We start from the raw sequence: 13731 nt of genomic DNA on the forward strand, positions 1-13731 counted from the left end.
CAGTAGGTGTACCAAATGACAGTTTCCCTAATTTACAGACGACTCACATGAATCAATGAGATTTACACCAAATTTACACGACAGACAGTTAATAATCATGCATCCAACGCTGTATATTATTTCTCCTTAACCTTATAACAACTCCTTAAAACCAGTAAAGTACAGAGTTTTTCCCCAATTTGCCCTCACTACCCTCACAATGATGTGAAGGTAGTGAGGGCAAACTAGGGAAGAGTGCTGTACTTTACCGGTCTTAAACAATGAATCAGCAACTAACTTACTCTCACTGGAAAACGAGAGGGGATATTTTCTATATGCTCAGAAAATTAATTGACAAGTTTTGCAGTGGCACACAATCGTAACTGCAAAACAAATCTATATTTGTTCAGGAACATAACAAAGTGTTTCTTCCATGAACAAATGGCGGCATCTATTCATTTCATAGATGCGTTTTCTGAGGCCAGTTTAAATATGTGGCCCAGAATAAAAAGGTGTTACTAACCTTCCATAACTGTTGTTCTTGGAGAAGTGTTGCTCATGGCCATTCCAAAATAGGTGTGTGCTCACCCTGAGCATCGCCGCCAGAAAGTTTCTCTCTCAATGGTATCTGTCAGGTCAGCTTTTGATGCCCTCTGGGGTCATGCGCTCATAGCACCAGTACAAAGGGGCCTGCTGACCTGTAGCCCCCTTAGTTCCTTCTTGTCGGTTAACTCTGACAGAGGGGCAGGCATGGGGGTGGGGTGTGTGTGTGGAATGGATCTGAACAACATATATTGAAGAACAAGTTATGGAAGGTCATTAACTTTTTTCTTCTTCGAGTGATTGCTCATGTCAATGCCTAAGTAGGTGATTCCCAAGTACACCGGACCCTCGCTAAAATGCGCGTCTATAGAACGCGAATTCAGATATAAGGCGGTCGCAGCCATAGATCCCAAATTTAAGTACAGTACAATTTTTTTGAGTTTTAGGTGACCTTGGTGTTCATTACCTTATCATTCATGCAAGATCGTCAGAGGCAAGACACATATACCATATCACAGTCTGACGAGGAATTCGACTTTGAGGGATTTACAGAGGAGGAAGTTGTAAGAACAGACATGGAATGGATGCAGGAGCTGTCCCAGCAACTGTCCAGGCTCGGGATAACTGTTATGCCACAAAATATTAAGTCCTGAATAAGAGACGACGATGAAGCAGAAGAATTTTGTCCCGTTGCTGAAAGTCTAACGGATGTCCAAATTCTTCAGGCAGTACAACCAAACAACATTCCAGAAGCTGAAGAATTGGCCTTCGCCGTGGAAAAAGAAGAGGAAGATGAAGTGGACGTCGTTTCCAACGTCAACTGCGACCGTAGACGACTTAGAGACTGCTTTGAAATGGTTTGAGACGCAAGACGTTGAGCCTATAAAAATTATGCAGCTACGTAATCTTTTGCAGTTTGCTAAGTGGAAGCAGCACAGCAGTAAGAAGCAAAAGCAACTCACCGACTTTTTAAAGAAAAACTAGACTAGTTTATTATAATGTCTACTTTAAATCTCTAATAAAGCAACACTTTTTTTCTTGTTTATTGTTTCCTTCAAGTAGGAGTTTATTTTCTAAGGTTTCCTATACTTTATGGATGTGAAGGTAATTAGCGCTACAAAAATTTCTATATACATATGTATATATACAGTGTATATAAGTTTCTCTATGGCGTTCCATACACGAAGACGGAAGCTCATGGCACCTGAAAGCAGACAATCAAAACAAAGCACACAAAGCATTTAACTGAATTAATTAAAAACGCTTCCATTTCAAAATGCAATTTCCACTGACGCCCGTGGTGAGTACTGTATCTTGTAGACTCGTTTTTCTCGACAGTCCTGAGATTTGATGCTATTGTTAGCCCGCTATAACCTGCAAATACACAACTACATATACTTGTACTGAAATTTCAGTCACAAAAATATAATTTCATTTTACCGCGGTCCCAGCTATAACACGGTACTTGGCATGGATCCCAAATCCCACGTTCTAGCGAGGGTCCGATAAAGTTGCATAGGTGGAGGGTTCAGAGTTCATTGGCATGCCGATTATAATACCACTCGGTCGAAACCTGAGTCGTCTCTAGCCTGCTGGGTGATGGCGTAATGAGAGGCAAAGGTGTGGACTGACACGACCATGCTGCCGCTCTACAAATATCCTGCATAGGAACTTGAACCACAAATGCTGCTGAAGATGCTTGAGCCCTTGTAAAATGCACCATCAGGGTAAGGGGAGCAGGGACCTTCGCTAGGTTGTAGCATGTGCGGATACAGGAAGTGATTCACAAAGAAATTCTCTGGGCTGAGATTGGAAGGCAGACGGAATGAAAGGCGACAGCTGCAAAAAGCTGAGTAGATTTCCAGAATGACTTAGTCCCTTCTATGTAGAAAGCTAGTGCATGTCTGACATCCAGTGAATGGAGTCTCTGTTCCTCTCTGTTGGCTTGTGGCTTTGGATAGAAGACTTGTAGGGAGACATCCTGGTTACTATGGAATTGTTAGACCCCCCCCTTTGGAAGGAAGGCCATATGTGGCCACAATTGAACCTTGTCCTTAGAGATGACCGTATATGGTGGTTCTGACGAAAGGGCTCAGATCTCCATGACCCTTTGGGAAGAAGTAATGGCCACCAGGAAGGCCACCTTCCAGGATAGGTAGAGCAGGAACACTAGCCCCCAGCTCACCTCTTCTGCCCATGCTCCCCCGACACACACACAAACACCAGGCCGTAGCCCTGAGCCCCCACTCTCTCCTGCATCAGGAGCCCCAAGGCCCTGCAGCTGGAGCAAAGAGCCTCTTTCCCGCCTGGAGAAGCCCCAAGCGCGCCCCCTCCACTTTCCTGGAGGAGCCCTGAGCCAGCCACAGCCACGCCTCCCCTCCTCTCTTCTCCCCAGACCCCAAGCCGCCTGGGAAAAGCCGCAGGGTCTCTTCCCAAAGAAGAACCTGTGCTTTCATTATGCCCCATACAGGTTTCAGAGTGGCTGAAGAGGCAGTATCTGGTACTCAGCTTCCTGGGTTCATCAGTAATCTCTCTGGACTCCCCCCGCCAAACCCTGCAACCTCCCCTGGCCTATTATACCCACTACCCATGTTGTCAGCGGTACAAACAGAGGTTCCATTAGCCTGGCCAACACCAAGTTGAGGTCCGGGGAGGGAGTGGCGGTTGTACCTGGGGGTATAATCTCTCCAAGCCCTGTTGTGCCTCGTCATGAACAGATCTATCTGTAAAGTCCCCAACTTCTGGAAGATGCCTTTCCCGACATCTGGACGGATGACTATGGAGAAGGATCTGCTGAGGTGATCCACTAGCTAGTTCTGCAACCCCAGGAGATACGAAGCTTCGAGATGGATCAAGTGGGCTACTGAAAATTCCCACAAGCAAAGAGCTTCCAGGCACAGGTGAGAGGAATGTGCTCTACCCTGCCTGTTTACATAAAACATCGCTACCGTGTTGTCTGTAAGAACCAAAAAACACACTTGCCCTTCAGGAGCGGTTGGAACGCCTGGAAGGCGAGGCTCCCTGAGCTCCCTGATGTTGATGTGTAGCGAGAGGCCCTGAATTCTAAAGGACCCCACATGAACTCCCCAGCCCATCGCCAAAATGTCTGTGATGAGAGACATTCACAGTTGGGGGTCTCGAGAATGGGACCCCTGCACACACTGCCCATGGAACCAACCACTAAAGAAGGGAGGCGATCACTGGTGGAGGAAGTGTGATGACCATGTCTATGTGAGGTCGGCCCAGTGCATAGGCCAACCAAGCCTGAAGAAGTCTGAGCTGCGGCCTCACAGGTTGCACCACATAGATGCATGAAGCCATATGAGCTAGGAGCTTTAGGCAGTTTTTTTGTCATGGTGATGGGGTGGTTTCTGAGGCTTTTATGAGCACCCCTATTGCTCAGAACTGGGCTTCCAGGAGGAAGGCTCTGGCTTGGACCAAGTCGAGGATTGCCAGGAAGAATTCTGTCCTTCGAACGGGGGAGAGAGTAGACTTCTGGATATTTATCAACAGGTCTAAGTCCTGGAAAATTGTCTGCATTAACTTTACATTTGTCTCCATCTGGGTCTTGGTCCAACCTCTGATCAGCCAGTCGAGGTAAGGGGAGACCTGAACCTCCCTGGTTGGAATGGTTTTCTTTGGTGCCGGAGATGACGTAGGGTGCTGAGGTTCCTGAGAAGCAGAAGCGACATCCGTTCTCGGTGCTGGGGGTGAAGACAGGTGCTGATACTCTCTAAGAATCACCAGGGCACTCCGAACAGAGGCTGAAGTACTCAGTGCCACAAAGTGAGGTTTGTTAACCTAACTAATTAACTAACTGTTCTAACAAACAAAACTTAACAACTACAATAACGGTAACTATATACACCAAGTAGAAATAAAGTCCACTGAAGGAATATTTGCGAATACAAAGGACGAGGTAGTTTCAGCAACTGCCGCAGGTGGTAAGAAGGAACTGAGGGGGATGCAGGTTGGCGGGCCCCTTTATACTGGCACTATGAGCATGCTAACCCAGGGGGCACCAGAGCTCGAGCTGACAGACACCACTGAGAGAAAAACTTTCCAGCAGCCATGCTCAGGACAAGCACACACCTACTTTGGAATTGACGTGAGCAAGCACTTGAAGAACTACTAAGTAGTATTCCAAACTATTTCTAATATTTGGTGCTGCACACCCTAATTTTGTTGGTCTTGTAATCTTTGAAGATACAGAGAATACAAAACATTTCAAACTCTTGCATCGGGGCAATAAGCCAGCCAGTAACCAAAAACGGTTAAGAAGATGATGATTCCCCTCTGGGCAGATTATACCACATTTGTCCATTATAGGGGTTTTTTGCACGTTCTTTCAAAGCTTCTAGTACCAGCTACTCTCTGAGAAGGCTCTACACTAGAAGGATCACTGGCCTGATTCAGTATGGCAGTGTCTGTGTTCCCACATCTAATTGTAAAAGTCAGGCTGTGTCTACACTACGGACCTTATGGCAGAACAGCTGTACTGCTACAGCTCTGCTGCTGTAAGGTCTCTCCTGTAGCCGCTCTTCGCCGGCAGGAGAGAGCTCTCCTGCCGGCATAATCAAATAAACCCCAATGACCGGCATTATCTATGTCTGCAGGAGACTCTCTCCTGCCAACATAGCACTGTCCACACCGGCACTTTTTCCGGTGAAACTTACATCGGTCAGGAGTGTGTTTTCTCACACCCCTGACCAACAGAAGTTTTACCAACAAAAGTGGTAATGTAGACAAACCCTTAGTCAATCTGAAATCTAACCTAGAAGTGGGCACTAGAAGTATCCTGAAATAATTTGAAGAATATTGTGTCTTTCCTATGGAGATATATTCATCCACCCACTCACAAAAGGAGGCAATTTGTATCTAATCCCTTGGCAGATTCAGGGTCTACACAGGGACATTAAGGAGAGCGAATCCAAATTAACTAAAGATGTGGATTTAAAGCAAATTAGATAAGCCACATTAAACCCCTTTGTGGACAGTCTCATTCAGAATTAAAGAGGCCTTAATTTGGTTTAAATGAAGCTGAACAGGTTTAATGTGGTTTAACTCAGTGGTTCTCAATCAGGGGCAGGCATACCACTGGGGGTATGCAGAGGTCTTCCAGAAGTACATCAACTCTCTAGATATTTGCCTAGTTTTACAACAGGCTATATAAAAAACACTAGTGAAGGCAGTACAAACTAAAATTTCATATAGGCAATTACTTGTTTATACTGCTCTATATTCTATACACTGAAATAAGTACTGTACAATATTTATATTCCAATTGATTTATTTTATAATGATATGGTAAAAATGAGAAAGTCAGCAATGCTTCAGTAACTGTGTGCTATGACATTTTTGTATTTTTATGTCTTGATTTTGTAACCCAGTAGTTTTTAAGTGAGGTGAAACTTAGGGGTATGCAAGACAAATCAGACTCCTGAAAGGGGTACAATAGTCTGAAAAGGTTGAGAGCCACTGGTTTAACTAAATCTGATTTAAAGGCACACCTTTAGTTAATTTGGATTAATTTCCTGAATGTTCCTCTACAGTCAAGGCCTTTGACTGTTGGGTTTTTAGGAAAAGACATCATAAAGAAAGTCCAAAATAGCTTTAAGCCCCACACCACAGAGCATAACAAAAGTTTCCTTACTTTTTGGACTATCTGGACTTCTTGTTGCAGCTCTTCCTTTTCCTTTTGGGGTTTTTAATCCTTCAGCAAGATATTGGTGACCACTTTCTCCTAGCTCCAGCCTTCGCTTTGCCTGTTAAAAAGCAAATTTTTTATTGATGGAGTGTCATAAAAGTACATTGCACTTTACAGAATATTGGGGAAGTGTGGGGGATGGACAGACAGAAGAGAACTTTACACAGCAACCTATCTATCTCGGTTCTTATTCCACACTCATCACTGTGGTATGAATGTCTACTGGCACCTTAACATTATTTTAATATTTTACTTAAAGGTCACAATGATGGCTACATTTGAATAATCAAGTAGATCTTTTAATTTTAAGAGAAAACTGAGTTAGGGACATATTTCTAGGATAGTATCGAGCGAAATTTGACTTTCTTGCACTATATGTCAAAGATCTAAAAACATTTCTACCTACCATTGTATTAAGAGTCCTAGTTATAGCACACAGTGTAACATTAAGGGTGAGCTCTCGAATACACACAATGACTTACTTGTACAGCTACATTTTTAGTGAAACATTTTTTTAGGATTCTGTGTATCTTCAGAAGACAGCGCCAAGTTATATTTGTGTAAATTAGATTTTATGTGCACCATCTGACTTGGTAGCTATGAGAAGTTCATAAATAACACTTATAAACTTCCAGCAATGCTACAATGAACATGGCACCAAGAAGTAAAATGTCCAAGCATGGGAGAAAGAAGGAAATCTGGCCATCTTGGAAGCGTCTGGCCATCATCTTGGATTATTTTTGGCTTAATCAAGAAGAGAACCATTCAGTTTAGCCTACCAAGTGAACTAGAATATATAAAAATTTATTCTGAAACCCAGGCTGGAGAAAATGGACCAGTGACAGCATCAGAAAAAGGCTGTTTGAAGACTGTCTACCCAATGTGTTCACTTATGAAGAAGTAAAGCTGTGTACAGCTTTGCAAGAAATGAGAGATGGCGGAAACTCTTACAAGACTCATCTGCTGAATTAGATAGCAATATAGAGATAGACAGACAACATAAAACATCATCATCAGTGTGAATCCTGTTCCTAGGTACCTGAACTATTAATTTTGGAAGCAATTCCATGTCATGCCATTAGCCACTGAAATTGGACCTGGGGATAGTTGATTCATTATCCTAACAATAAAAGGAGCATTAACTTGAATACACACAAATGGGAAGGTAAAACCCGTTTCTAACAAAATTTGCCTGCATATCTGTTTCCGAAAAATGGGGCTAATACAACTAGATTTTATGATTCAGAGGACTTTATTTTATTTACTTAAAACAGACAGACAAATAATCTAACACCAAAGAACTAGTCAGATCTGCTCTGGGCCAAAGCAGGACAGCACATCGGTCCGGTATGGAGCTGTAAACAGTGAAATATTTCTTCTGTTTTTTTTAATATGTGCGTTTTATTACTGTACTGGTTTCTCTCAGAGAGCTCTAAATATATTCAATTGGTATTTACTTTTTGATAACTGACATCTTTGTGTTGGACTCCCTTTGTGAACCTAAGGCTCATTAACATTAGCGTCAAGGCACAGAGGTTCATCTTACCCCACAACACAGACCCACAATTCACAAGCTGCTCTGAGTTATATTTATCTTTGAGTTAAGAGGGTAGGGGACTAATTCACAGATCACATAACTGCAAGTGAGCTATCCTACATTTCCTCACAAGCGCAGACAAAATTATGCTGCTGCAGCCAGACATCCTGAAACAACAGCTCTCTAAAAAGTCCTAGCCCTGGTCTACAGTGGGGGGAAGGGGGGGGGGGGGAAGTGTCGATCTAAGTTATGCAACTTCAGCTACGTGAATAACATAGCTGAAGTCGACGTACTTAGATCGACTTACCAGGGTGTCTCCACCGTGGTGAGTTGACTGCTGCCGCTGCCCCAAAAACTCTGCCTGCGCCTCTCGCGGTGCTGGAGTACAGTAGTCGAAGGAAGAGCGCTCGGGAGGTCGATCAATCACGTCTAGACTAGACGCGATAAATCGATCCCCGCTGGATCGATCGCTGCCCACCATTCCAGCAGGTAGTGAAGACATACCCTTAGTTACCTCTCTTCATCTCAATAGGGCATTAACTCTGCAATGCAAGCCTGGCCATTTAAAGTGTCATTGTTAACAGAAACATCTCGCTAATAGACTTTAGCCTGTGTGACTGGATTGATTTGACAAAGATATTACACAGAAATGAGATAAAACTCACTTGTTTTTTAAAATTTTTGTTTCTTCATCCAAGGACTCTGGGATGGGAGGGAGGGAGGCAGGCAGGGAGAGAAAGGGAGACACTTCAGGATACAGGAAAACCAGGCCACAGGGATTGTGTTAAGAGAAGAATGAAAGATCTCAGGAATATGTGGTGGGGAGAATTTTTTTTTTTTTTTTTTTTTTTTTTTAAAGACAACACTTCATGAAATAACGTAATTATATTATTGAATAGTTTTAAACATCAACACATGTTTTGTGTGGAATGAATTTGCTAACTAATCCTCCTCTCTCTCCTTCCCCAGCCCCACAGATTTCGCAAATATTTTTGGAAAAACAATTTACAGATTTGTAGTGGTCATAGCTACCGGGAGGGTTACATAAGCATATCTAAGAAGATATAGCAAATAGGAGCTTTTTTTTAAGGACTTGCCTGTTAACAACCTACAACCGTCTCCTATGAACTTTATATGACTAAGTACCAACCATGATTATTCAAACAGCATCTTTTAGCTGCTTCCGGTAGTACTGCATGTTTGTGTTTTTCAGGAGGTGTTTGAAACAGCTGAATGGTCTTGTCAGTGTCATTAAGACTGAGTGTATAGGACTGTATGTATACAAAGGCAGAGCAGGACTATGGATCTCTGGCAATTAGCACAGATACGACTTCAGAGAGTTATTTTGGAGAACACAAAAGATTTGTCTAGGATATGGAATAAGACATTTAAGAACATTTTCTGGATATTCAGAAGAGTAAAACAGCTTGGTAAATAGGTATTTTAAGAAGCAGTTTCAGCAAATCCTTTTTAGACTGTTTTAATTGGGAGCCAGACATATTACACTTCAGATGGGAAGAGTATTTTTGCATATCCCATATTTGATAAAGATCCAAAAGTGGTAGAAATAGTGTGTTCTCTCAGTTTCCTCTATTGTAGTAAGTCTGTAGGCCAAGGGTTTCATTGCTCATTTCATCTGACTACTGTTTTTGGATGCCTTCAATTTTGTGTCCCCAACTTGAGACACCCTTAAGGAGTCTAATTTTCAGAGGATAGGTATTCAGCATTTTCTGAAATCAAGTGCCCTTTGGAGGAATCTCAAGATTGACATTCAACAATTGAGGCAGATTAATTCAGAAGTTGCTTTTGAAAATCAGGTTCTTCATATATTTTTCTAGATCAGAAACCTTGAGACAATTTTAATAATTAGTCTGACATTCCTCTCAGCTGCTCCCATATAAAAAGAAATCATTTTTCTTAAGCATTTAGGGATTCCCTTCTGTTTATTTTTCTAAAAAAAATTTAAACCTATTGTGACCAAAAGCACCATTATATTCACACCCTATGTATTACTGTAATAATCTTTGTGCAAAATACCATTTGTAAAGTATGAAAAAGCTAACACATGGATCATCAATATTCTTGTGTTGTGTGTGTACGAAATGCGTATTAAGTTATGAACATGAGCTGAAATTATGACTACAATGTGTTTACCAGACAAGTCTGGGGAGCAGTTAAACCGATTTCTCAACAACAAAGGACAAGCTGGTGCCTCTAGTCAGGTGTTAAAGTTAATTGGCAATCACTAGTCAAGTGGCCAATCTTTGGCAAAAGAGAGGGGCAGAAACAGATAGATCTGCATTTTAGCAAACAACAACATGGAACCTTTCACCGAGAGACTCCATGCCTCCTTCTTCACAGCTGGAATTAACTTTATCGAGGAGTAACCCTCCGGAAAATGCATTTAAAAGGGTGACTGGACTACAAAAGTGAGGGCCAAAAACACGTCAGTCTCTCTCTGTTTCGCCTAAGACAACAAAGAAACCAGCCCTTTGACTCTGGGTGGAGATCCTGACCTGAGAATTTGGTCGTCCATGTTGCTGGGAACCTTTGGTAAGGATCGGACTTTGAACCAAGTCTAGTTTGTTAAGTTTTAGCTACAAAGTGTTTTATCCTTATTTTTCTTGTAACCATTTCTGACTTTCATACCTTATACTTGTACTCACTTAAAACCTCCTTTTTGTAATTAAATAAACTTAACTGTTTTTGTGTCTCATCCGGTTAACAGGCAAATTCTGCCATCCTTTCATGGGCATTCAAGGTCCACAGAGCACTGGAACCTCTATGGTTCCACTACAAGAAGGGACAGGCCAAGAAGAGAATGTGTACAAAACACTGGCCCCACTGTACACTATTGTACATGCTGTGGGGCAGGGCTCCCTCAAGCTGTATTGAAGGGAGTTCTGGTAAAGAAGTTACATTACTTCACAAACTACAAAGACCAGCAATACATAGCTGGCCAGAGCTACCCTTCGCTTCAGCTTTAGTGGGGCAGAGGACACACTGTTTCTGCCGTCCTCCATACAAAACTTGTATACTTGGGTTTTGTGCAAGGGACGAGAATTGTGCCCTTTGTTTTAGAAGTGAAGGAGATAATATTTGACTAATTAGAAAAAGGCAGTTTTCCTTCAAGATCATACTAAACGCATACTCTTGCACTGTTTTTCATATAGGCTTTTCCAATTTCTTTCTTACTAATTCAGTGTAGGCCAATTTTTAACTCAGAAGTTTTCCTATTGACAGAGCGTAAAAAAGCAGCCACAATTTTATCAGATCTCAGTCTGATAACAATAAAATGTCTACCCTGGTCAGCTTCTTTGAGCAGTATTATTGAAGAGAACTCTCCCAAGAGACATGCGTGCAGAGAAACCAGTATAGGATAGACCTGCTAAAAACATGGAGGGAACAGATTTTTATTTTTTAAGTCAGGCCTCTCTTTTTGAAGCAGCAGTTTGCAGCCACAGTTAGAGCCAGGTAGATTTATTACCTTATTAATCCATCTGCAAATAAACTAAAGACTGCTTGTTTGGAAAAAGGAATCAGCCTCTGAAAGTTGGTCAGTAAGTCTTCAGCTTTGATAGATGCTTACGTAAGGTATATAGAGTGCTACTTAAGTTGTACAGGAGCCCAAAGAAACACCCTAGGAATCCTAGTGAAAGCAAGGAAGACTTGATGCAACTGCATATATTAAATCAAGGGAAATTAATTGAAGTGGTGGAGAATAGAGTTAAAGACAGACATTTGGATCCCTGATGTCCTTGTTAAGGAGTGGTTCAAACACACAGGAGAGAAATTCAACAGATATTCATTCTACAGTACTTGCATCTCTACACTGGGGTCTATTCCCAGCTCTACCACAGATTTCCATTTGTGACACTGCACAATTACTTAATATTTATGCTTGTTCCCCAATCTGTAAAATGAAGATAACACAGGGATGCGGACATCCCTAAATCATTCATGCTTGCTTTGCAGGTACTTTGAGACAGTCAAATGGAAAGCACGAAGAGGTACTGCTATATTAGATATTCTTAAAATACTTTATTTTATTATTAAAATACATGAAGAAATGTTAAAGAACTGATGAAAGATGCTAGGTAAAGAAACTCCAGATGTTACTATCATCATAGTGGTCTTTTAAGGTTGGGAACGGACACGAAGAGCTGCTAGATTAAGGTTGTATCCTTTTTTTTCAAAAACAAGTAAAATGATCCCTCCCACCCCCGGCCCCGCCATGGCTCATGGTAGTACTGAGATTTATCACACTGTGGGGTTCCTGAATGATCAGTGGAGCCCTTCCAAAACATCATCAGATCCAATCAGAAAGAAATAGGGCATTAGGAGATGAAATTACATGGAGTTCTATCATAAAAAGATCCACCAGAATGAATTACAGGGATTTAGTTATAGTTATATTACTGCATTAATATACGTGAAAGGGCCTGTGCTGCCTCTGGCAGAGCAAGGGGAATTACCCCCCCCCTTTTTTTAAAAAAAAGCAAACAAAGTAGCAGCATCCACTGGGGACAGAAATCAAGTACAGTAATACATCTAAAGTAAAAAAACAAGGAGCACTCTGAGCTGAAAGATACATTTCTAGTGCCATGCTGCAGATTATAGCCAGGCCCACAAATACCATCTATTATTAAAATTGCCTTACACTTCCATTATTAGCCCCCCTTTTCAGTTATTTATAACTTTGCCAAATTTTAGCCATTTGCTCTGAAATTTTACATGTGGGATTTCTGCCTAAGGCTGGATTGTTTTGGAAAATTTCAGCCAAAACAATTTAGCCTTTACCAAGAATTAGGCTAAGGAAAAATATGTTTTGCCCATGTTAAATAAAAAAATTTAAAAAAAAAAGAGAGAGAGAGAGAGAGAGAGAGACACGCTCTAATGCCCCCATGCTTTCAAGCAGGGACATGAAATTTGGCAGGGGCATGGTCTTTCTGTCAGGGATGTGCCTTTTGCCATCCCTCTGAAAATCCACCCAAATTTGGCCAAGTTATAAACCTCTGAAAAACTGCAGTTCACATACATTAAGTACAGACTTCAGATTTTAGCAGCTACATTCCCTCACTGAGCATGCTCCATCCCCTCACAGTTCCTGCATATACCTGTATTGCACACATACCATCCCCACAGAGCAACTGAGCACACTCCAGCCTAGGGCTACAAGGGCTCAGAAGTATTTTCCCTGTAACTGCTGCTCCAGCCTGGACATCAGAACGGAAAGCAGGGAGCTTGTCTTTCCTTTGCTTTCAGTGACTACTGGCACTCAGGCAGCATGGACAAGAAAATATAGAATCATATAGAATAGAATCATGCAGACATAGGGCTGGAAGGGACCTTGAGAGGTTATCTACAACAGCCCCTTGCACTGAGGCAGAACCAAGTATATCCAGACCATCCATGACAGGTGTTTGTCCAACCTGTTCTTAAACACCTCCAAAGATGGGGATTCCACAACTTCCCCTGAAAGCCTATTCCAGTGCTTAACTATCCTTATACTTAGAACATTTTCCAAATGGCTAACCTTAATCCCTCTTGCTGCAAATTATTTCTTGTTCGACCTCCAGTGGACATGGAGAACAACTGATCACCATCCTCTTTATCAGGTCCCTACCCCCTGCATCTTTTCTCAAGACTAGATATGACAAGTGTTTTGACCTTTCCTCATAGACCAGGTTTTCTGAACCTTTTTTCACTTTTGTTGCTCTCCTCTGGATTCTCTCCAATTTGTCCAAATCTGTCTTCCAAGTGTGGTGCTCAGAACTGGAACCATATTCCAGCAGAGGCCTTGCCAGTGCTGAGTAGAGTGGGGCAATTACTTCCTGTGTCTTACATATGAAAGTCTTGTTAATTCAACCCAGAATGTTATTTGCCTTTTTAGCAACTGCATCACATTACTGACTCATTTTGTGAACCATTATAACCCCCACATCCTTTTCAGTAGTAGAACTGC

The 13731-nt window shown here is 42.0% G+C and overlaps 1 protein-coding gene across 3 annotated transcripts in view; it reads right to left on the reverse strand.

The window, feature by feature from the left end:
• E2F3 (E2F transcription factor 3) overlaps nucleotides 1-13731 on the reverse strand; it is a 55709-nt gene that overhangs the window by 9102 nt on the left and 32876 nt on the right. For all 3 annotated transcript variants that reach the window (XM_074943160.1, XM_074943159.1, XM_074943161.1), the window contains exon 2: nucleotides 6176-6287. In XM_074943160.1, coding sequence (XP_074799261.1) covers nucleotides 6176-6287 — 112 coding nt within the window. The remainder of the gene's footprint in view (nucleotides 1-6175; nucleotides 6288-13731) is intronic.

Source organism: Natator depressus, chromosome 2 (assembly GCF_965152275.1).
Source record: "Natator depressus isolate rNatDep1 chromosome 2, rNatDep2.hap1, whole genome shotgun sequence".
Classification (NCBI taxonomy): Eukaryota; Metazoa; Chordata; order Testudines; family Cheloniidae; genus Natator; species Natator depressus.